The sequence below is a fragment of the Nilaparvata lugens genome, chromosome 8, assembly GCF_014356525.2.
Source record: "Nilaparvata lugens isolate BPH chromosome 8, ASM1435652v1, whole genome shotgun sequence".
Lineage (NCBI taxonomy): Eukaryota > Metazoa > Arthropoda > Insecta > Hemiptera > Delphacidae > Nilaparvata > Nilaparvata lugens.
Window position 1 is genome coordinate 5,819,360 of NC_052511.1, and position 27,104 is coordinate 5,846,463.

Consider the following 27,104-nt stretch of genomic DNA (forward strand, 5'->3'; position numbering starts at 1 on the left):
ATGGGATATCTACTTATGTTATTGTTTCTCTATGATAAAAGTTGACTACCAATGTAGGAGTGATGCCAAAGTAGTAGAATGGAATGATAATCAAGCATCATTGAATAAGAGTTAAACATCATCGAGTGATTAAACATTATTGAAAACTAACCAATAAAAGCATAGAGACACAATAGCATAAGTAGATATCCCATGGTATAGGGCGTTTATGTCGCAACATTTACTGTTATCTCAAGCCGATTACTGTCGATTTTTACTGTTTTTTTGGGGTAAGAGTCTATGAACGGCACAATATGAGAGACTACCAGCGTCATAAAACTCCACAGGAAAGAACTACGTGGACTATCAGCATGAGATAACAGTAAAAGTTGCGACATAAACGCCCTATACCATGGGATATCTACTTATGCTATTGTTTCTCTATGATAAAAGTTAACTACCAATGTAGGAGTGATGCCAAAGTCGTAGAATGGGATAATAATCAAGCATTTTTGAATAAGAGTAAAATTAATCATCACCGAAAAAATAAAACATTATTGAAAACTAACCAATCACCATCTACTTACATTGAAAGAGATTCTTCCAGCTTCCGCTGAGAACCCGTAGACACTTGCTGAGGGTACTTGTAGGTGCCAGCGGCAGATTCTGCGGAGCAATCGACAGATCTCCCTCGGAGTGACTCCTGACCAGAGTCAATTTCGGCGCCTTCGTCCTCGATTTCGTGACAATCGGCTTCACCTCCATGTCCTCCGAAGCCAACACTTGTATCTCATCCTCCTCTACGGGATCCCGGAACGACCGGTAGGTCGACGACAGTTGAGCTCCCGCCGATTTCTTGCGGATCCGCGCGGGCGGTTTTGTCGCCAGGTTAGCGTTGGAGATGCGGTTCCCGGTTTGCGGCTCCACTGTCGTCTTCGAGATGCGACTTCCGGGTTGCGGCTCCACTATCGCCACTGTCACTGTGGTGTTGTTTTTGAGGCTGCTTTTCCGCGTACCGCCTCCGGAGGCGGTCAGACTTCCGCCTCCGCTCGGAGGCAGCTGAGAGGGGCGGAAACAGGTTGTTGCCATAGTCATCTCCATTTCTATATACTTTGAAACGTAGACACTTTTTGTCACAATGTGTGATACATATCAATTATTGATTGTACCAAAATTTATTTTATAAACTTGGAATCACAGGCGTTTTTTGTCACAGTGTGTAATACAGGTTTAAGAACCCAATCACAGAAGGTAAAAATATTGATTGAACCATAAGTCACTCTAGTTCATGGAGACTGAACGTTATTTTCGTTGTTGCAGAAGTTAAAAAATTGATTGTTCCATACGTCAATTCTAGTTAATAGACACTAAATACTGTTTCTGAATAAAAATACTAAATATTGATTTCATTCAGTAAGGATAACACTTCACAATATCACCTTAAACATTTATTGCAATTGATTGAGTTTCTAAGTAAACTCAGTTTAATAGGCACTGAACGTAGTTCTGAATAAAATAGTTGTAAGGCACTATTTATCACAATGAATATGACGGATGTCATTCAAATATTTTGCGAGTTAAATCTAGTTCACAAGCACTACCTCTCGCAATATATAACGGACGTCATTTGAATTGTAAAACTTTCTGGAAGATAATAGAATCGTATTTTAATAACGCCTCACTGATTAACAATGTACAGGATTATAGTACTTAGTTTTAAAAAGCTACTTATTATGAATAATGGATAAGACGCTTCCAATATAATCACACAAAAAATACAAAACTTACGACTAGTTTTTTTCCAAGTAAACTACAGACTTATTTTGAATATGTTCTTTTTACCTAACATTTCAGGAATTGAGGGGAATCTAGACTAGCTGACTAAAGAATGAATATTTTCAAGAAGTATGTAGTGAATGTAGTATGTAGTTTACTATGTGGTGAAGTCCAGTAGTGGAAGAATATTAAGAAGAAATGAGAGGTTTTTAAGAAGAAGATGAAATCAAAGGAAAGTATGTAGTGAATGTAGTATGTAGTTTACTATGTGGTGAAGTCCAATAGTGGAAGAATATTAAGAAGAAATAAGAGGTTTTTAAGAAGAAGATGAAATCAAAGGAAAGGTTGAAAAAAATGTTTGAGAAAGTAAAAGGGGAAGATGTTTGTATATCATGTGATGTTACTTAATCACATGATAACTGTTTGTTAATATAAGTTGTTTACTGAGTTTAGTTTGTTATCTACGCAAATAAAGATGGTTGCTTCAAATGGCTAAGAATTTATTAAGATATTTAAACAAAAGGCTTATTATAAAGGTTAAAAACCCCAATCAAAAAAGGTAATAGTATCTTAAGTCACAAGGACGGGAAGGGGCCTTTTGCAGGCGAGAATGATGTTTCTAGTCTAGGCGTTAGCCTCGACTAGAATATCATTCGAGCACTGCAAAAGACATTCACGTCCAAGTAAGTTACGCTTTTTTTTGTCATAATAATCTAGAAAAGAATAATTGAGAAACAGAAAACATCACCTGCTTGTGCTGACATTACTACACGCATTCTATAAACATAACCTAGTTTACAAGTTTCGAATCAGCAATTTCTTGATTGTAGTTGACAAAACTTCCACCCGGAGCGCTAAAAGGCGGTTTTTGTACCAGTTTTGCTGTTCCAAATTCGGAACTAGGAAACATACTCGAATCTAAAGAAAATATATCATTTTATAGTAATGAGAATCATATGTTCATTTGTTCATTAAATGAACAATTTTCATGTTTTAAATGAACATATGAGAATCATATGTTCATTTTATATACTGTAATGAGAATCATATGTTCATTTGTTCTACTATCAGCTGTTTACCGGCTTGATTTCATGGATGTAAAACAGCTGAAATTGAATGACTATGACAGAAATATATTGAATGAACACCACATTCTTATCTATATATTTGGGAATTGAATGGAATCCAGACTAGCTGACTGAGGAATATTTTCATCATTTTCAAACAGAAGGTATGATGAAGGTTCAAGAGCCCAATGAAAGGAAGTAGAAAAATATTGAATCAAAACCACATTCCTATCTATATATTATTCACATCAACTATAAAAACAACTTGAAATCTATATCTATAAACCTGTAAGAATAGTTTTGCTTCAATAATTATTTGACCTTGGAGTAGGCAATAACATTACACACGCTCTGACCATAGTAATCAACCCAGCATGTCTACTCACTAATCAACCTGATAATGACATGTCAACTCATCAAGAAAATTCAAATAAAATCTAGGAACGCAACGACATTCTCCCTACTAAATCAGTTCGAATAAAACCAGACCGGCCAGTGATTTGAATTCTGTAGTATCTAATGAAGGTTATCAAACATGAGTAACGATGTTACGCCTAGGTTACGCAATGCTAACCAACAGTAATGATTATCATTACACTTTAGTGAGGTCCACGTTATAATGGCAGTGAAGAAAGATGGGAGAACAGCGTTGTCTATTCTCTGCCTTGCCACTGCCTTCTACAGAAGATAGCTAATACCGGTTTATCTGATGCAATAAATTGACTATTCACTCTTGTTTAAAATTATCAATTATATTTTATTCGTCAAGGAAATACTATTTTCAGTGTGTTACAATTTTAAAACAAAATAAAAATCTGATTTATCTTTATATTTCTTATTCTATTGTAACTGATATTGTACAAATCTGTAATTTCATGTGGAAATAAATTGAATTGAATATATTTTTCAATGTTAAAATAATGCATTTTCATAATTGAGATTAAATGTGGGAAGACCGAGGAAAAGATGGGTGCCGGAACAGGTTCTTTAACAAACCTAATCCTTGAAGTGAAGAAGAAGAAGATTAAATGTTTCGTTAGTCAATTATGTTTTTACATAACTTCTACTTTTTGACCGAGCGAAGTGAGGTCTAAGATTCAAGTCGACGGTTTGGCATTTCTCTTAATGTTCAAATGTTTATATGTTGCGCATTTACGGCGAAACGCGGTAATAGTTTTTCATGAAATTTGACAGGTATGCTCCTTTTTTAATTGCGCGTCGACGTATATACAAGGTTTTTGGAAATTTTGCATTTCAAGGATAATATAAAAGGAAAAAGGAGCCTCCTTCATATGCCAATATTAGAGTGAAAGTCAGACTATAGAATTATTCATCATAAATCAGCTGACAAGTGATTACACAGATGTGTGGAGAAGCCAGTCTATTGCTGTATTTCCATAAGGTCTATAGTTTCAATCAGGTACTTGTGGATGAGAATACTGCGTGAGGTCGACTGTTCACAGTACTACTAGTTTAAACTGTTCATATTTGTTAAGATAACCAATTATATTTCATTAGTCATGAAAATATATTTCTCAATGATTCCATAATAAATTTTCATGATTGAGATGAAATATTTCATTAATTAATCATGTTTCTACATTGTAAAAACCGATCTCGCAACGTTGTGGGGTTAGTAAAGGATAGAGCCATCTGCTTTGTCGAATGATAGACAAGGATAGCAACACCAATGTTAATCAAATACTGCCATTATAACGTGGACCACACTATAGTGGCTAGTGTACTCCAAACTGGAAGGTGCAAATAAAACCGAGCAACTGGTTTCTGTCATTATAATCACACACACACCACTAAAGAGATCAGCTACTTGATCCTAATTTCAAACTCGTTAGGAGATGTGAATTTCGCAAAATCTACATGCAGACGTTTTGAAAGCTTAGACGAATTTATCGTGCATACATTATTGCAATCATCCAGTACATGAATATATAACAATGACATAGGAAACGATGTTGGAGATTTGAGTTTTAAAAGTGTGTCAGAAAATCGTGCCGAAGTATATATTTTCTCATAATAGCTCAAACCTATATATCCATTTTTTACTAAAGCCAGTTCAGCTCCGCACACAAACATTGCTTTTTGTTGGTACGATATTTTGCCGTCCTTATAACTTCTATCAGATTAAACGGAGCTTGTCAAACATAATCTGTTTTCACACACATCGAATGTTGTTCGTACGATATTTTGCTGTCCTTATAAATTCTATCAGATTAAACGGAGCTTGACAAACATAATCTTTTTTCACACTCATCGACTTTTGTTCGTACGATATTTTACCGTCCTTATAAATCCTATCAGATTAAACTGAGCATGTCAAACATAATCTGTTTTCACACTCATCGATTTCTGTTTGTACGATATCTTGCTGTCCTTATAAACTCTATCAGATCAAACAGAACTTGACAAACATCATCTGTTTTCACATACATCGAATTTTGATCGTACGATATTTTGCAGTACATATAAATTCTATTGGATTAAACAGATGATTACAATTGAGTTAAAAGAAGAAAGAATTCATAAAGACGGCAAAATATCGTACGAACAAAAATCGATGTGTGTGTGCAGGGCTTTTCACACTTACCGATTCCGGGACGACACGACACGACACGACAGGACAAGAAGCTCTCCAATTGGCTGATTGGGTTGACGTATTGAGAATCAGCCAATCGGAGAGTTTCCTGTCGTGTCGCAAGGATAGTATTATAGACTATACACTATTCTTGGTCGTGTCGTGCCGTGCCGTCCCGGAATTGGTTAAGTGTGAAAACGGTCAATGCAGTAGACAAGTAAGTAGCATGGAGAAAATAAAGGTAATTTACTTATTTTACTTCACTGTGTAACAGCCTTCTATATAACATCTAATTGAGGATCATTCTAGGTTATAGTGTAAGATTTATAATGAAATGAAAATTAATTGTTAGTCTCTGAGACTAGTTTTAATGACAATCAATATAAAAAAGTCTAGGTTATCTAGAAACACCTAGGTATGAAAAAATCTAGGTATAGAAAAATATATCTAGGAACACCTAGGTATAAACGAACATAAAAAATCCTAGTTCATCTAGGAACACCTAGGTTAAACTACTGTTCCCCCTTTTTATAGTTATGCAAGAAAAAGTTCGCCATAAAAAATGTTTCTCTTGGGTTTTTACTTTGATAGAAATTTTTGAATAAAAGAGAGCGGTAGTGCCTTCTCTTATTATGTTATCAGTTTTTGGAGGTCAACAATACAAAACCGATGTTATAGTTCATGTAATAATAGGCCTACTGATTCATTTCAACAAAACGTCTACTTCAAAACAATCCATACAATCCACATGAACTGTCATAACTCATGACGAAACCAACAAAAATAATCAAAAACTGTATTCCATTACAATTTGATTCATTTCCACGAGTGGCCGTTTCAATGTTTATGTAGCATGAGTCATAAACTATTAGAAGCCCTCAAGTAATTAATGGATTTTAAATGTTATGAAGAGTATCAAAACAGTCACGCTGTCATATTTTTGATAATGGTATCTGAGTTATTATTACAAAGTGTTGTTTTTCACTATGATAAATACCTCTTCAAATAAACTTCTGGCATTTAGGAATTAAAAATTATGTGATTTGAAGAACTACAATATTTAACCTATTTAGTACTATGTGTTACGTTATCTGAATTTGGGAGAGGAGTAACACAAGGTTACCTTATTTTTCCTCTCCCTATATTTCGATAATGTACTTATTGTATAAATGAATAAAGAATGAATATACTGTCTGCATGTGATTAAGTTTATTAATAGTTATTTGTATATCTAGAGTGTAAAGTACGACTTTTTTCTCCCTGAGGGAAAAGTTTGAAGCCCGAGGCGAAGCCGAGGGCAACAATTTTCCTGAGGGAGAAAAAGTATTTTTCACTCGTGATGTACACAAAATTTTCCTCCATCTACATTTTTTTATAGAAACTGCAAATAAAATCATTTTAATAACTTACGTATTGGTGACAATGTTTCCTAAAATCTAAAACCTAAAAACCGGCCGTCTGATTGGCACTGCCGATTGCGCTATCTAGCAAAAGTTGTAACAATTATATCAGCTGGGTGTCTACCAAAAATGGCTGACTCCAGATCACGCGGTTCAGATTTGAATTGCAGATCAAAAATATTTGTTGGCTGGTATTTTGAATAGAATAAGATATTTTAAAAATTGTATAAATTTTTATCGTCTACTAATATTAAGAATATAATATCATACAAACTTACGTATATTTCATGAGTTGATCAAATTTCTGGTTGTGGTATTGAATTCAGTTGACTCAATGACAGACACCTCTTTATGCTTTCTCATCTGAGCTTAGACCTTCTAACCTATTATAATGTAAGTTTTTAAAATAGAGATGCTTCCCATGTTATTTAAATGGAGTCACTTTTATTCCCTAGGGAGTTTTTCTGTTTTTTACTACCGAGAGCGAAAAAGTGACACTTTAGAATTAGGTTTCAGGGAGTAAAGTAAGTACTTTAGCCAGTAGGTGGAGGAAAAAGTTATTTTATTGTAGATTTAATTATGCTATTTGAAATTTAGTTTTGAATTAATATTCATGTAAGAGACCAGTCTCTATGTTTGAATGCTAAATTTTTTCAGAGGTGAAACATCTTAGTTATTTATTTATACACAATTATCACACTTTTATATGAGAAGTCATAACAGGCTTATGCCCTAAACTGTCCCTTTCCAAATTTATACTACAGTCCAAATCAAAATCTAGCTTTATTATTTATTTATTTATTTATTTATCACATTGTGTACAAATACTTGACATGAGGAAAGGAATTATTGATTGATTCATACAATAATTACATCATCAAAATGATAGGGAGAGAAAAAATAAGGTAACCTTGTGCTATTTCTCTCCCAAATTTAGATAAGGTTACACATAGTCCGAAATTGGTTAAGTCTTGTAGTTGTTCACTTCACAAAATGTTCAGTCCTTAATTATTCTAACAAAGTAGATTTTCAAATTTAGATGCTTGAAAACCGAACATAGAATATATATTTAACATTATTATCACTGAGATAGGAAATATTCACATATTAAAGAAATAATTTTGAAGGTCCAAAATGTAGCTTAAAACAAACTATCACTTAATTATTATTATTCAACGAAAATCCAAATTAAATGCTGTAATTCACCCTGAAAACTTCTGCTACTGCAAATATTGACAACAGGGTAAACAGCTAAATGGAAAGTCGATGAGCGCTACTATTCAAAAAATATTTGTCAGCCCGGGAAACGAACCCAGCCCCTCGAATTTCCATCAAGCTGTTTACCCTGTTGTCAATATTTGCAGTAGCAGAAGTCTTCGGGGTGAATTACAGCATTTAATTTGGATTTTCGTTGAATAATAATAATAATAATAATTAATTCATTAGCATTTGAATTGAGCTTTATTATTTATAACAAATTAATGAGAAAATCTCATTAATTTCTATCTGCAATCTATCACTTATTAAAATAACAATTTTAATTCAATCTAATAATTTAATAAACAATTTCATAACATTGAATGAAAAAGACTGAGAAATTGTCAAAAACCACTGATTTTTTTTGACAATTTCTCAGTCTTTTTCATTCAATATGAATAATTACCACAATATCAACTTCTCAACTACACAAAAAGTGAAAATTTCATAAAAATTAAAACAACATTCCGTAATAAGCAATCAAATAACAAAAAGTTCCAAGATCTTCCAAAATTTGTCAAATTTCTTTCTCTGTCTATCTTGAACTCATTGATACTGTTATGAAATTCTCTTCTTTATGCCCTCTCTCTTCGTAAAATAATTCGCAAGTCATCAACTTTCACTACACCATTCTTTCGACATCAAATTCTTTATCACCTACATCTTTTCGCAAGAAACAAACACATAATAAGCTCGTAAATGAACACAAGTTTGATCTAACTCTTTCATTAGTTATTAATAGCCTACAAAGGGAGAGATTAAGCGGCAACTTTATCACAGTAAAGCAATACACAGTAACTGCGGATCACAGTAACTCACAATACAGTAGGCCTACAGTAATTGAAAACGAAATGAAACCAATAAAAAGCTCAAAACTTGGAGCTGTTTTAAATGCCACCATTCGATATGCAGGAGCTTAGTGGCGGAACACATAAGTCCGAAGAAATCTTTTGTCAGATTTGAGATTGAATAATATGTCAACTGTGACGAAATCCACAGAACCAGATGTTTAAGGACCAACCAGTAACTGTTTACTACCGAATACCAGTAACTGGTTACTACCGAATACCAGTAACTGGTTACTACCGAATACCAGTAACGGTTTACTACCAAATACCAGTAACTGGTTACTACCGAATACCAGTAACTGGTTACTACCGAATACCAGTAACTGTTTACTACCGAATACCAGTAACTGGTTACTACCGAATACCAGTAACTGGTTACTACCGAATACCAGTAACTGGTTACTACCGAATAAAGCGTGAAAGCCTGTAATACAGTGGCAAGCAGCAGAGTTTTATTGCCGTCAACAGTCGTCAATTATAATTGGAAATTTTGTAAAATGTCTTCATTTTTGTGAAATTTTACAGACTCCATTCACAAAGGTTATTTGCTGTGAAATTAGATAACTCCGAAGTCCAGAGTCATGGTAGTAGTAGAGAGTAATACAATATTGATTCATACAATAAGTACATCATCAAAATGATAGGAAGAGAAAATAAGGTAACCTTGTGCTATTCCTCTCCCAAATTTAGATTACGTTACACATAATCCGAAATATAGGAGCGAAGATGAGTTACTACAGTAATAGTAAGACAGGTATATTCCAATAGGCTACTAACTTCAGAAGGAATATTAAATACTATACGGAAAAAAATGAAGGAATTGCATCTTGCATGTACCATTTAAAAATATGTATTTTGAACAATTAACAATTAGCGAAGATGAGTTACTACTACAGTAATAATTGACAGGTAGACCTAAATTTCAGTAGGCTAATAACTTTACAAGGAATATTATCCTATACTTAATAACTTTTGAAGGGATTGCATGTGCCATTTAAAATAATATATTTTGAACAATTAAGAACTAAAAATTGATTGAATTCAAGAGAATATTCAATAAAAAGATCAACACTTCTTAGCCAAAGGATTACTGAAATAAATTATACATCAGATTGGATTATTTAATGATTTTCACAGCCTCAATCTTTGTAAATTTGTTCAAGTTGATGAGTTTATTATTACTACTACAGTAATAATTGACAGGAAGACCTAAAATTCAGTAGGCCACTGAAATCACAAGGAATATTATCGCACAAGAAATATTTTTTTAAGGAATTGCATGATCCATTTAAAATTATGTAATTTGAACAATTAACAACTGAAAATTGATTGAATTCAGGAATATATTTGATAAAAAGATACACTTATTAGTCAAAGTAATACTGGAATAAATCCTACATCATATTGGATAATTTAATGATTTTCACAGCCTCAAGCTTTGTAAATTTGTTTAAGATCTACAATTTCTCATATTCTAAACAGACCACAAAATGATTTAGTATGATTTTTTTGAACACAGTATATAGAGAGGCTGTGGATATTTCCATGATAAAATAAAAATACAAAATTGTTGATAAAAAACACAATATGTTCTCCCTTCTACTAGAATTGTTCTATTTTGTATGACTGTTGTAAAAGAGAATACCCTACAGATGTAGCCAACTCATTTGAATATCAAACAAAGGAGTACCATATTTTTCAATTTATAGCTTGGAAATGAATTACAAGGTTTTACTACCAACAATAAAAAACCGTTGTATAGGTTGAAGACCTACATTCTCAATGGGAATTAACATAAGCCTTTTATATTTTCTCCTCCGATTTGTTCATAAAAATTTATGTTTAAAATAAGTTTACGTATCTGAGAAATCGTCAGGTAGATAAGATTATTTTCTACCACTTGTTCATAAGAATTCATTTTTAAAATAAGTCTATCTAGAAAATCGTCGGTTAGTTGGGATTACATATTTTCTCCTCCTATTTGTTCATAAAAATTTATGTTTAAAATAAGTTTATCTAGGAAATTGTCGGTTAGTTAGGAGTCACCTCCAAAGAATTCACAGGATGATTAATCCTTATTGAGTAAAGCTGAATTGCTGAGAACCAGTCACGCTGTGATTAAGGTAAAGTTCTTTGGAACGTTATTACGTCAGGTAGATTGTATCAAAACGACCTTGCCAAGGCCGTTAACGCAGAGTCGCTGTAGCTGTGGCTGCCAAGTTAGCTAAATAGCAGGCTGCAGACAGTGTAACATTACATTCTATACTCACTGGCTGCAGTAGACAAGAGTTTACGTTTCAAAAGTATAAGTAAAGAGGCATATGGGCATAGTTGTTTCATACTTCTAAGATGTCTTTATTAATTCATATGTCAATTCAAAATCTAAATCAATGCCAGTACAACAGCTACTGTATTTCAAAACTGTATTTGTATTTGTACTGTTCTTGTATTTCAAAACTGTTTAATTGACCAAACGTAGTGAGGTCTATGTTTCAACTCGATTTCGTCTGCCTGTATGTAACGCGATTACGGCCAAACGCGTTGATAGAATTCGATGAGATTTGGCAGAAATATTCCTTTTTCAACTGCGCGTCGATGTATACACAAGGTTTTTTTGAAATTTTGCATTTTAAGGATAATATAAAAAGAAAAGGAATTCCTCCATACTCTGATATCACTATACATAAATAATATAATTTACTTTGAAGATAGGATCAATCAGACTATAGAATTATTATTCATAATCAATCAGCTGACAAGTGGATTATTCATTGCATGCATTACGCAGATGTCTGGCCGTGTCTATTTCTACAAGGTAGGGTTTCAATATTTTCTATGATGCGTGCCCATCAGTATCAATAATCTCACATTTGAAAAACAAATTTAATAGGTGATTGAAAATAAAATAAAAAATGATTGAATGAACTGAATAATGCTGAAGAAATTATAATATTCTTGATTGAAAAAAAATTATTTTAAAATAGTTGAGAAATATTTTTATCAGATGGAAAGATCATCACGAAACTGGATAAATCATCAAATGGTATACAAATTCAAACGTGAACTGAGTTTATTAACATAAGTGAGTTTTTGATCTTTGAGAAAACAAATAACAGTTTTTAAGAGTAAATTATTATTCAACTGTGAATTGTGATTAAACTGAATCAACTAGAACAGGTGACATCAGATACTTGTGGATGAGAAAACTACGTAAGGTCTACTGTTCACAGAACTACTAGTATTTATCTGTAACTGTAGTAATAGATCTTTAAAGAATTTCTGGAGTTAAAGTTTACATTCATCTCTTTTTAAAATTTGATTAATTTCAAGTACCTTCAATTCAATCTTGCTTTAATTGGACTCCTCAAAGTCCAATGAACCTTTTTCAGACTTCTGGACTTCTCCAAGACAACATCGGCCTACTGTACATTTCATCATTTATTACAGTATTTCAATCACTAAAGAGTAGGCCTACATATTCTACTGAATTGCCATGAGGAAATGCAATATAAATGTCTTATAGACCTGCAATAATTGTGATTTCTTCTCACTTGAAACCAACAAAATCTGGATTCTAATCATGATGGAATTTTTTGATCCTGTAAAATGCAGTATAAATGCAGTATCATTTGCTAATAGACCTGCAAGTCTGATTACTTGTTTGTTGTATAGAATCTTGATTGTAATCAAATGGAACTTGTCAATACAGTAGTTTCTTGGCAGCGGTAGGAAAGTTTCACTGTATCTTATATGGAAGGACACTCACACTAATGCTCTTGGATCGGAATCTATGGTGCATACAGCATCGAAATATTTCAGGTCAATTGACTGCTCCAATCTCCAAGTACTTGGGTAATAGAATATTCGATATCAGTGGTTCAAAGCAATCATCAGTTTTTCAAATACATGATAATGTTGTCATCCTCTCAGAGTATTTCAGATTGATAAAATTTGTTAAATATGTGTATTAATATGTGTATTGTGGAATGAAAAAATCATCAAACAATCATCAGATTTTCAAATACATGATAAACCACGATTTGCCATCCTCTCAATTTATAAGATGGATTCATATTGACAAAATTTGTTAAATATATGAGTTGTGGAACTTATTCATAATTGAAATTAGTTTCATATTTTTTTCAATTAATTCAGATTGAGTAGAGAAATTAATCTTAGAAATTCGACTGAGTCACTGTCGATGTTGTACAACAGTTCCATGATGAAATAAAAACACTCATGGGCCATTGTCTGGTACCAAATAAAACTGTAGAATTTGACGATATATTTTATATTTTAGATTGTGATTTGGTGTAGAAATTTGAATGGTCATAATATATAATATTTGGACAATTTAAAACTAAATTAGGAAATTGAAAAAGTTTTAGGCAAAAGCCTCTTTTTCTTTTCCGATTCTTGTATTTTTTTGCTAACCTAATAAATAAATAAATAAAAATTATATGTGTTTTTATTTCATAATCTTAGAAAATTCATACATATGACTTTGAGCACTCACAAATAACATTCGTCAAAAATAACCCAGTCAGTACACCCACAAATAGCACTCACATCCTTTTCAAAGAGTTTAAAAAAGGGGTAAGCTTTAAAGGAATAATTTTATTTCAGACCCGTCCGTCACTAAACATGTGTACACATTTTTTTCTGCCTATATTTATAGATAGACATTTAGTTATAAACATTTAAACACAGTTGCAAGGCTGCACTAATGTGATATGCTTTTCAATCGTTTGGTAAGTGAGGAGCTATATGGTGAGAGAGTGAGAGAGAGGAGAGATCAAGAGAGAGAGAGATATTTACTTTTCTACAGTCATTATTGTTTGAAAGGGGGGCAACGATGAAGGCTAATAAGGAATTCTGACGGTTTACTGTGAATTTCAAAGCATCTGTAAGTTAGGGGGACGGGACGACATACGAGCTTCAAGTTAAGCCCGAAACTGTCATTGCTTGTTTGTTAGTAGAGTGAGAGAGAGTGAGTGAGAGAGAGAGAGATAAAAAGAAAGAGTGTGAAAGAGCGGTGGCGGCAGGGTTTAAAGGGTTGAAGAAATACAGCTGTGTTGTGTTCGGAAAGGGTTTTTGTTTATCTGATGGGGGACAAAGTTCAAGAAAGCCTTGACAAGAGCAGCTCTGATGAGATTCACCTAAAACTGTCACCATTGGTTGAATGGAAACCGTTAATGCTGTTTATGAGAAATGCTGACAGTGTAAAGTGGGGGGTCTTACTGCAGTGTTGATCTCTGCTATAATGGTTGTATTCAATTTCCAAAAAAAAAGTAACCTAGTTACAAGATGGATTTTCAATTTATTTCTCCTCCATTACTTATAGGGAAAACAACGAAACCAAATTTCCAGTTTTTTGTTCTAAATATTCTAAAATTTTCAGTTTTTCGTACTAAATATTAGGGGCCGATTTCCGAGCTTGAAATTTAGGTAAGTTCTACACTGGAGTCAGCAAATTGGCTTTCCAAAACGGGGTGCAATCGATGTAAATAGTAGCAGCAAAATAAATCTTTATCTTCTCATTACTTTAATAGGAAACTTTTTTCCAATAAAAACAACAAAATTTCCAGTTTTTCGTTCTAAATATTCTAAAATTTCCAGTTTTTCGTACTAAATATTAAGGGCCGATTTCCGAGCTTGAGACTTAGGTAAGTTCTACACTGGAGTCAGAAAATTGGCTTTCAAAAACGGGGTGCAATCGCAGTAAATATTTGCAGCAAAATAAATTTTTTTTCTCATTTCTATAATTGGAAACTTTTTTCCAATAAAAACAACAAAATTTCCAGTTTTTCGTTCTAAATATTCTAAAATTTTTAGTTTTTCGTTCTAAATATTAAGGGCTGGTCTCCGAGACCGGGATTTATGAGATGAAATAAAAAAATTCTATAATTTAGGTAAGTTCTAGACTTTAAACACCTGGAGTCCGAAAATTGGCTTTCCAAAACGGGGCGTAGTCGCAGTAAATAGCTGCAACAAAATAAATCTTCATTTTCTCATTTCTTTAATGTTGGAAACGTTTCTCCTTGACGAAATTAAACATACCTAAATAATTCAAAATAGTTGAAACTTTACACTATTTTCTCTTTATTTTATATTGTGTTCAATTTTCTAGTTTTGCAAAATTTAATTCAAACGTGACTATGACAATGACTACGACTACGCCCCGTTCCGGAAAGCCAATTTTCTGACCTAGAGCTCACGAGGGCATCAACCTGAACATATTCTATTACATGTTTTGCTTCAAGGAATGAAATGAGTAAATATTATAGTAGGCTACAGTGCTTGAAACTCTAAAGGTGCGTACAGATTTACGCGCCGCGAACATGAGCACTTCACTTTTAATCAGCTGATGCCAAGCTTTTTATATCAGTATCTTACCGTCTCTGTAAAAATACAGATAAAGTGAGCTGATTAAAAGTAAATTGCTCATGTTCGCGGCGCGTATATCTGTACGCACCTTAAGGGCCGGTTTCCGAGCTCGGGATTTTGCCAAGTTCTAGACTTCAAACAGCTGAAGTCAGAAAATTGGCTTTCCAAAACGCAGCTTTTATAACAGTAGTTGTAGTTTTTATATTCTCATTTCTATAATTGGCAAGGTTTTTCCTTGACGAAATGAAACATACCTAAATAATTCAAAATAGCTGAAACTTTACACTATTTTCTCTTTATTTTATTTTGTGTTTAATTTTCTAGTTTTGCAAAATTTAATTCAAACGTGACTATGGCAATGACTACGACTACGCCCCGTTTTGGAAAGCCAATTTTCTGACTCCAGCTGTTCAAAGTCTAGAACTTAGCCAAATCCCAAGCTCGGAAACCGGCCCTAAATGCGGTCAAGAAATTCCTGAGTAGGCTACATTTCCAAGACAAATATTGATATTAATAAAAACATATCAATTGAGACATATTTTCAAAAATATTCAGGGATAATCAGACTCATTAATTCAGACATATTGGGACACATTTTCCAATTTCTCTCAACTTTTTGGTAGAGAGTTAGTGGGGAGGATATATTTAATATTCTTTCCGAAGAATGGACATTGATATGTCCAAAGCTCCGCCAATTTATGTAGATGCATAACAATATGATTATTATCTATAGTTATTATATTACAAATTGCTTTTTCATATCATATACAGTTCAATAATTATTTTCTTAGTCTATATTATGTAAATTCATCTTTAATTTTGCTGTATTGTAAGCTATTGTATATAAGTGTATAAACCAGTATATATTGTAATCTACATAAATAAAGTACTCAATCAATCAATCAATCAACAATGGTTTTCATTGTTTCATTAGTCACAGTCCGTTATATCGCCACAGGCACACTGTCCCACATCTCGATTATATAGCACGTTATTTTTTCAATTTCAACACAGTATTTCTCTCCAAGAATGTGGTTGAAAACCATCCAAACCTCAGTAAACATACAGCCAAATTCGTCGAGGTTTTTCCCCCCGAGCCTACAACAGATGAGCACCACATAAAAATGAAAGTTTCCACATGGCGTAAATCCAGCTCGAGATGAAATAGGCCGAAATTTACGGCGGTCCAAGGCGGGGATTTGTCCGGAATTAATTGCTGCTGGGCTCTACAGATTTGTGTCAACTAGTGTAACTCTGTGCGTAAGACACAAAATACACTAGTGTTGAAGAAACAAAGTACACTCTTGTAATCCCTGAGCTGTTTATCGCGTCTTTTTGAAATCCGATTAGTAAGATACGACGCGGAATGCGACAGACAAAATACGCGCGTGTACTAATGAGCGTGCAATTTTTGTTTCTTTTTCGAAAATTTTGAAATATCTGGGTTGTGGGTCAGCGTTACAGTTGGAAGGGATTAGTGTAGAGGTGAACAGATTTTCTTTTTCAATTTATTTCTACTCTTCAATAATATAATTTATGAACAAATATTAATTAATAAGTGGCACAGAGAATAAAAATATACTTCACAGTAGCTAGAGCTGTAAGAAAAAGAGGGAGGCCGAGGGTTCGATGGATGCAGGATGTGGAGAGAGACTTGAGAGCGATGGGAGTGAGAGGTTGGAGGCGAAAGGCAGCAGACAGAGACGCTTAGAGGTAGATTGTGGAGGAGGCCAAAGTCCACATCGGGCTGTAGCGCCAGGATAAGTAACATGAGCTAGAGTCTAGATTTGTATTGAAATAAATATTTTAAACTAGTGAGGTCTAAGATTCAAGTCGATGGTTTTGCATTTCTCTTTGTGTTTACATGTTTCGCATTTACGGCGAAACGCGGTAATAGATTTTCATGAAATTTGACATGTATATTCCTTTTTAAATCGCGCGTCGACGTATATACAAGGTTTTTGGAAATTTTGCATTTTGAGGAAAATATAAAAGGAAAAGGAGCCTCCTGCATACGCCAATATTGGAGTAAAAATCAGACTATAAAATTATTCATCATAAATCAGCTGTCGAGTGGATTATTAATTGCATGCAATGACGCATGCAATTCAATATCTCAATGTAACTTGGTTAAAAATCAGCTGTTGTGTGGACTATGAATTGCATGCAATTGATAACTCGAAGTAGCATAGTATATTTTCTCCCTACTTTTCTCTGCTTTCAACTCGGTAAGTTTTTGATGATAGTAGCATAGCTGTTTACATCAAATTATTAGCATTGTCGATACAACAACCCAAACAGCCATTAGTCGTTTATAAACCGATATCTCGCTGACACGACAGGACAGGACAAAATTTACTCTGATGGACAGTATGAGAGAAGACTGTGGTTTATAGCTGCGCGAGGTCTACTGTTCACAGAACTACTAGTATTGTATTGTAAAATGGTAGACTACCCTTCTGAATGGAGAACTTGATCATGCCTATTGCACTGATTCTCAAATCAACAACTTTTAATAATTACAAATATATTATATTATGTCTCATTGAATTAGTATTGTAATATTGTAGACTAGGGAGCCCCTCGGCTTGGAGAACTCGCTCATGCCTGTTGCACTGATTCTCAAATCAACAACTTTTAATAATTAAAAATATTTTATATTATGTCTCATTGAATTAGTATTGTAATATTGTAGACTAGGGAGCCCCTCGGCTTGGAGAACTCGCTCATGCCTGTTGCACTGATTCTCAAATCAACAACTAGAAATAATTACAAGTATATTATGTCTCATTGGAACTTTGAATCAATAGAACTTTGTTGGTCACTTTGTATGAGTGATAGGTCGATTCTTGGAGAATGATAGCCTACTCAAGATATCCTTATCATCAACACTCGAAGAATTTCCTTTATTAAATTTGAATTAATTGCCTTTAATGAAGAGAGAGAGAGAGAGAGAGTGAGAAAGAGATTGATTGATTGAGTACTTTATTTATGTAGATTACAATATATACTGGCTTATACACTTATATACAATAGCTTAGAATACAGCAAAATTATAGATGAATTTACATAATATAGACTAAGAAAATAATTATTGAAAGTATATGATATGAAAAAGTAATTTGTAATATAATAACTATGGATAATTATATTGTTATGCATCTACATAAATTGGCGGAGCTTTGGACATATCAATGTTCATTCTTCGGAAAGAATATTAAAAATATCCTCCCCACTAACTCTCTACCAAATCTCAAGAGAGAGAGTGTGTGTAGGAGACAGCGGGAATGATAGATAATGTCAAAACGTAAGAATCACGACGTAAGAATAAGGGACCAATGACAGCAAGCCACACCTCTCAGCCCCCTTCTCTCTTCTGATTGGTGGATTGGAACGCCTACTGATTAGTTCTCAATTCTGCCGTTAAGTGGCACCAGTTACTGGGTCCTGTACATCTAATTATAAATATCTGTCCAATTCGCGATTGCACTTTGTAAATTGTATGTTTTATTTTTGATATAAAAAGATACTAAAATTCTTAGATTTGGATGAGTAGGCCTAGCTAACGATTTGAACAGAGTTAGCAGAGGTTTATGAATGAAATTTTTTCATTGATTGATTCATACAATAAGTACATCATTAAAATGATAGGGAGAGAAAAAATAAGGTAACCTTGTGCTATGCCTCTCCCAAATTTAGATAAGGTTACGAATAGGCCGAAAATAAAAATGATGATTTCAGAAGTTTCTACAACATAACCCGAAGATAATAAAGCAAATAAGGTAAACATAGGCACAACCCAAAAATACATAGAAATGAAGGAGCTGATACCTGAATTAACCTTTCTGTTCTGACTTTGAATGAAATTGATGGTTTAGCATTTTCATAACTGTGCCACAACATCAATTATCCTATTTCGTAACACTATAGGGAGGTCCACGTTATAATGGCAGTGTTTGGTTAGCAATGTTATTGCTATCCTTGTCTATCATTCAACAAACCGGATAGCGCTATCTCTTTCTCGCTTTGCTCTGTTGCCAGATCGTCTTTCAACAATGTAGAATTAATAAGTAATTGATAAAATATTTCATCTTAATTATTGACCGAGCGAAGTGAGGTCTAAGATTCAAGTCGACGGTTTGGCATTTCTCTTAATGTTTATATGTTTACATGTTGCGCATTTACGGCGAAACGCGGTAATAGATTTTCATGAAATTTGACATGTATGTTCCTTTTTTAATTGCGCGTCGACGTATATTCAAGGTTTTTGGAAATTTTACTTTTCAAGGATAATATAAAAGGAAAAAGGAGCCTCCTTCATAGAGTAAAAATCAGACTATAGAATTATTCATCATAAATCAGCTGACAAGTGATTACACAGATGTGTGGAGAAGCCAGTCTATTGCTGTATTTCCGTAAGGTCTATAGTTTCAAACAGGTACTTGTGGATGAGAATACGGCGTGAGATCTACTATTCACAGAACTACTAGTGTAAATTGATTATGAAATTATTGAAAAATATAATTTATTGCTTCATAAAATATAATTGATTATTTTAAACGAGAATGAACAATTAATATTACATCAATAAACCTGTATCAGCTACCGTCTATAGAAGGCATTGACAAGACAGAGATTTGGCAACGTTTTACTCCTATCTTTCTCTCTGCCATTATTACGTGGACTTCACTATATATATGTGTAGCCTACACCGAAATCGTATACTATACTAACAGTGCGGCGTAATCATTAGAACAAAACGATGACTTCATTTAAGAACACTATTTTCATGATGCATTTGCAGCGTTAGATCATTCCCACGGTTAGCGTGCATCTCAAATTGGGTTGACCTTCTAGCACACTAAATAGTGGTGAATTCTAGAGACCGCATTAATAAATTGAAAAGAGCTCAGTTGTCTACATCTAGAATATCTGGATCACCATTACTGACTTGAATTGAAATGTAGGCTACTCGAATACTCGATATGCAACTCTTCAATGGTTATCTCGAATTTGAGGATACTTTGCAACTTCAGATCTATCAATTTCAATCAGGAAATTCAGAAAATACTCTTTTATTCTCAGAAATTATACAAGCGTAATATGATATGAAGTTACAATGTTGGAACAAGTAACTCAATATACATATCTAGGAAATGACATTAGTTACAAAGATGAATTAGATATTGAGAAGAAAATAGGAAAGTTCCAAATGATTGAAAAATGTGGAAAAATGAAAAATGTGGAAAAATTCAGCAGGACTTTGGGTAAAAAAGCTAGGACAGATACAATTATGAAATTTTGTAAGGTAATGGCCGCCCCAGTCCTCCTCTATGGTAGTGAATCATGGGTTACTACGAAGCCACTAGAAAGTAGAGTGCAGGCAGCCGAGATGAGATTTCTCCGAAGAACCAAGGGATGTGACAGAAGAGATCATTTCAGGAATGAAGATATTAGGAAAGAATTGAATATCTGAAGCATGAATAAAAGACCACGCAAGCGGTGGCTTGCAATAATAGGATTTTTTAATGTTTATTTGAATAATTGGCTAGATGTGAGTCGGAACAGGTTAAAGCCTAATCCTTGTTTGTAAGAAGAATAAGAAGTTACAATTTTTGAAAAGATTATTAAGAAGCTGCTTTTTGGAGTATTGCACTCTATGGTTCAGAAACCTGGACAATTGGTGAGACAGAAGAAAGAGCACTAAATACCTCTGAAGTATGGTGTTGGAGACTGATGCCCAAGCTGAGATGGGTTGATAAGATCACTAATGAGGGAGTATTGAGGAAAATCGATCTCTTTTGCGTATTTTAAAGGACAGACGGAATTCTTGGCTTGGCCATGTATTCAGACACAACGAATTCACGTCACGAACCGCCATAATATTATTATAAGGTATAATAATTGGATAAAGAACTCATGGAAGACTCCGGCCACAATATTTGGAGCAATTTACCAAAGATCTAGGGGTCCAGAGCTACTACATCTAACTGAAAAGTACAACTCTGGAGAGAAAAGGATGGAAAGCTGCCTACTAATCGAATGATTGAAGCTAAAGAAGAAGAATGTGGTATGATTAGGGTTCAAATGAATATGTAAATTATTCAATGATAGATCAATTAAAATTAATAGGTTTCACACTAATGGAAGTAAACTAGATGGGTATTAATTAACACAGAATACAGCATATTATACGAGGGCTATTTTTTTCAACTTCCGATGTGGTATAAAAAAGAAACTAGTGAGAGTAATTGAATGAATTTATTATCAAAAGTTATTTACATTATTAGTTACTTCTTAACATAGTCACCATTCAGATTGAGGCATTTTTCATACCTGGGTACAAGCTTCTTAATACCTTGTTCATAGAATTTAGCCGCCAGTGATTTGAGGTGGTTTTTCACAGCATCTTGCAGCGCATCGTCTGTTTGGAAGCTCTGCCCTCCTAGCATTTTCTTCAGTTCCGGGAAAAGGTGATAGTCGCTTGGTGCTAAGTCTGGGCTATACGCCGGATGGTCAAAAACGTTCCATTTAAACCCGTCAAGAAGACGCTTCGTCACAGCAGCACTGTGAGGACGGGCGTTGTCATGAATGAGCACCACTCCCGATGTGAGCATTCCTCTCCTTTTGTTCTGCACAGTTCCTCTCCAATCACGCACTGCACTGTCACTCATAAAGCTTTCACCATATACTCGTTTCATTCTATGGTGAATTTCTGCTGTGGATAACCCTTCAGCTTGCAAAAAACGAATTACACTTCACAACTCACACTTGGCGGGAGATTCTATCATATTGGCCATATTTATGTGTCGCTAGATGAACTGGTAATGACGACAGATGGCCGATAACGAGTGAGGTTATAGTGTGAGATGTGCATAGTCAGCTGCCGCGCATTGTTGGCCAATGCCGCTCACATTGCCATCTAGCGGCACGATCGGAAGTTGAAAAAAAAATAGCCCTCGTAGAAGTTTTCTCTGGTATTATCAATAGATCATCAATAGATGCTTGATATCTATCAGTGGGTTCTAATTACATCTCATTAAATAGTTGGAATCAATTATCAATTATTTGAAATTGAACTCTCGGAAATATTCAGTGTATAAAATGTATTGGTATCAGAATACTACGGTTGAAAATTAACAGTTAAGAAATAAAAGTCAAGCTTTACTGTCATTGGCCGAGACTAGATAAGTCATTATATTTGATGTTCGTGTCTAGTCTCGGCCAATGACAGTAGAGCTCAACGTTCATTGGTCAACAGCTAATGGCCAATCGTGAGGCTTCATCCTTACTATATATTCTGATGCTCAATATTTTAGTTTCCAGTCTACTAGAGATTGATAATGACGTAAGAACCGAAACTAGTATCTCAAATTATTTCAATCAATCAGCAGTTTTGACAATATCAAGTCGTTTTATTCAATAATTTTAACTACCAAAACATCACCTTGTCCACAATACAACAATTCGAAATGGAATAGTGCAGAACCGTCTACATATTTCAGTCTATTAGAGATTGATACTTGTGTAACTACTGAGACTAGAATATCAAATTGTTTTAATAAATCAGTGGTTTTGACTATATCAAATATTTTTCATTCAATAAAATTTATTGGAGCTCCAATAGAAATACACTAGTACTTTTATAAATGAAGACAGAGAAAGTGAAGATTGAATAAGAGCTGATTATAATAAAAATTTCGCAAATGTGCTTTCCAAATTTTGATTTTTGATTTGAAAACAACATTTTCTTATCAGTTTCTTGTGGTCAAGCCCAAACCTTGGGTAGATAGGCCTCAGTTACGAACTACATAGTTATAAACTCACGAGAACCGACAACCACAACACAGCAAATCAACAAAGAAATCAATAAGCAAATGATTGTTGAAAAACCTGCAAACAACACGTTTGCCACATAATTTGTTTTCGCTTCATTGCAGCCAGTAAGTCATCCGTCGCAAATGACACCTTCGTCAACTGTATGCAATACATAACTCGATAAATAATGTTTCAACAACAATGTTGCCCACAACTCGACAAAGGCACGTACAACACACTAACTCCAGATGAAATTGTAAACACTTTGTTCCTTGTTATTCTGTTCCTTCTTGTGCAATGTTGTACGTGCCTTTGTCGAGTTGTGGGCAACATTGTTGTTGAAACATTATTTATCGAGTTATGTATTGCATACAGTTGACGAAGGTGTCATTGGCGACGGATGACTTACTGGCTGCAATGAAGCGAAAACAAAAAATGTGGCAAACGTGTTGTTTGCAGGTTTTTCAACAATCATTTGCTTATTGATTTCTTTGTTGATTTGCTGTGTTGTGGTTGTCGGTTCTCGTGAGTTTATAACTATGTAGTTCGTAACTGAGGCCTATCTACCCAAGGTTTGGGCTTGACCACAAGAAACTGATAAGAAAATGTTGTTTTCAAATCAAAAATCAAAATTTGGAAAGCACATTTGCGAAATTTTTATTATAATCAGCTCTTATTCAATCTTCACTTTCTCTGTCTTCATTTATAAAAGTACTAGTGTATTTCTATTGGAGCTCCAATAAATTTTATTGAATGAAAAATGCTTGATAGAGTCAAAACCACTGATTTATTAAAACAATTTGATATTCTAGTCTCAGTAGTTACACAAGTATCAATCTCTAATAGACTGAAATATGTAGACGGTTCTGCACTATTCCATTTCGAATTGTTGTATTGTGGACAAGGTGATGTTTTGGTAGTTAAAATTATTGAATAAAACGACTTGATATTGTCAAAACTGCTAATTGATTGAAATAATTTGAGATAATAGTTTCGGTTCTTACGTCATTATCAATCTCTAGTAGACTGGAAACTAAAATATTGAGCATCAGAATATATAGTGAGGGTGAAGCCTCACGATTGGCCATTAGCTGTTGACCAATGAACGTTGAGCTCTACTGTCATTGGCCGAGACTAGACACGAACATCAAATATAATGACATATCTAGTCTCGGCCAATGACAGTAAAGCTTGACTTTCATTTCTTAACTGTTAATTTTCAACCGTAGAGCTTCACCCACACTATGAGTATTCTGATACTCAATGTTCAAGCTTTCAGTTTACTGGAGATTGTTAATGATGTAATTCAGTTGTTACACCATTAACAATCTCCAGTAAACTGAAAGCTTGAACATTGAGTATCAGAATACTCATAGTGTGGGTGAAGCTCTACGGTTGAAAATTAACAGTTAAGAAATGAAAGTCAAGCTTTACTGTCATTGGCCGAGACTAGATATGTCATTATATTTGATGTTCGTGTCTAGTCTCGGCCAATGACAGTAGAGCTCAACGTTCATTGGTCAACAGCTAATGGCCAATCGTGAGGCTTCATCCTTACTATATATTCTGATGCTCAATATTTTAGTTTCCAGTCTACTAGAGATTGATAATGACGTAAGAACCGAAACTATTATCTCAAATTATTTCAATCAATTAGCAGTTTTGACAATATCAAGTCGTTTTATTCAATAATTTCAACTACCAAAACATCACCTTGTCCACAATACAACAATTCGAAATGGAATAGTGCAGAACCGTCTACATATTTCAGTCTATTAGAGATTGATACTTGTGTAACTACTGAGACTAGAATATCAAATTGTTTTAATAAATCAGTGGTTTTGACTATATCAAGCATTTTTCATTCAATGAAATTTATTGGAGCTCCAATAGAAATACACTAGTACTTTGATAAATGAAGACAGAGAAAGTGAAGATTGAATAAGAGCTGATTATAATAAAAATTTCGCAAATGTGCTTTCCAAATGTGGATTGTTGATTGAATTTCACTGCCCACACCACGGAGAAGGGGAACAAATAGCATACAAGGTCTGGCTAAGGCTCAACTCACACTTACGCGACTCAGGTCGAGAGGAGACTCGACTCAAGTCGAGAGCATGTGTTTCCAAATGGTGACACTCAGACCAGTCGATTCTAGTCTGTCATCATTTGAAAACACATGCTCTCAACTATAGTGAGGTCCACGTTATAATGGCAGTGGATAAAGATAGAAGAATAGCGATGCCGATTCTCTTCATTAATTAATTATATTTCAACACTGTCAAAAACATAACTGGCATCGTTGTGGACCTAGAAAAGTATAGTACTACCGACTTTGTCGAATGATAGACAAGGATAGCTAAACCAAAGTTGATCAAATACTGTCATTATAACGTGGACCTCACTATAGAGTCGAGTCTCTTCTCGATCTGTCGCGTAAGTGTGAGTTGAGCCTAAGAATATATAGTACACATCCTATGTACTATGTAGTACCACAGATCTATTTTCTTAGTCTAGTACATAATACTATTAGTGGGAGTAGGAATATGCACACTATGTACACATATGCCACATGTAAGTACATATATGCAGAAATATGCACTTGCAGACAGACGCATATTGTGAGCGTCAGTGGCATATCATTTGATGCATGAAGCCCACAATTGATGTGTGACGTCACTCTTGCAAAAGACATTGAATTCAAGCCAAATAATGCGTTCAGTTCGTGAATGGAGCCATGCTTCAAGTCTCTTTTCCCATAAGGACGGCAGAATAAGTGAAATGCTTCAAGACCTCACGCTCTACACAGCTGCAATGCTCAATTTCAGAAACCATTGATAGAGCTGAAATAATTTTGTATTCGTTTCCATTTTTGTTTTTCCAGTTTTTCTGAGTTGAAGACTAATGTTTTTCTACATTGTATTGGAGTAATTGGACTGTGACAAGGGAAACAGGCTACTTTTGTTGAGTTCCTGTTGAAAAAACTTTAGACATTTTGATTTAGGATGATTGAAAATATTCAAGAATTTCAAGATATGGAAGACTAGATACATAGAGAAACGGAATACTAGGATATTCGTTTGTCTCTGCTAGAACATCGATAGAAGGCAGAACAAACTATTTTCCTATATCCCGTTGAGATAGGTCCAATAAAATTATTTTATTGACCAAGCAAAGTGAGGTCTAAGATTCAAGTCGACGGTTTGGCATTTCTCTTCATGTTAAAATGTTTGAAAATAGTGGGTTTTTGATTTTTATTAAATTTTTTTAAATAAGTGCAATATTTCTAAAGTTTTTAATTTATTGTGATACATTCTGTGATTCATTTAGAGTATAAAATCAACCTTCAGAATTCAAAATTTTAAATTATCATTCCTGGACCGAAAATCAAGTAACGAATCAGTGTGTGATTACATAACCTTATTTTTTGGACAATATTAACATTTTATCAAAATTTTTGGAGAGAAATAGTACAGGCTCAGCCTAGTTTTTCCTCCAATGTCATAATTGTATTATGATTATAGTATTTTATACAATAAATGAAAAATGAAAATGAATGTTTAAATGTTTATATGTTGCGCATTTACGGCGAAACGCGGTAATAGATTTTCATGAAATTTGACAGGTATGTTCCTTTTTTAATTGCGCGTCGACATATATACAAGGTTTTTGGAAATTTTGCATTTCAAGGATAATATAAAAGGAAAAAGGAGCCTCTTTCATACGCCAATATTAGAGTAAAAATCAGACTATAGAATTATTCATCATAAATCAGCTGACAAGTGATTACACAGATGTGTGGAGAAGCCAGTCTATTGCTGTATTTCCATAAGGTCTACAGTTTCAATCAGGTACTTGTGGATGAGAATACTGCGTGAGGTCTACTGTTCACAGAACTACTAGTTGATAAGTTGCTAGAATCTTTTCACCTCAAATCCAGTACAGTTTCACCAGTGGAATTACCAGTTTAATTGCCTCT

General features: G+C 34.1%; 1 protein-coding gene across 5 annotated transcripts in view; it reads right to left on the minus strand.

Annotated features, from left to right (window-relative positions):
• The window catches only part of LOC111064177 (caskin-2), a 446,738-nt gene that overhangs the window by 92,486 nt on the left and 327,148 nt on the right, over window positions 1–27,104 (minus strand). For 2 of the 5 annotated variants that reach the window (XM_039433812.1, XM_039433813.1), the window contains exon 2: window positions 567–1,623. The exons of the other annotated variants lie outside the window; for them this stretch is intronic. In XM_039433812.1, coding sequence (XP_039289746.1) covers window positions 567–1,080 — 514 coding nt within the window. In that variant the 5' untranslated portion in view covers window positions 1,081–1,623. The remainder of the gene's footprint in view (window positions 1–566; window positions 1,624–27,104) is intronic. 5 annotated transcript variants of the gene reach the window in all.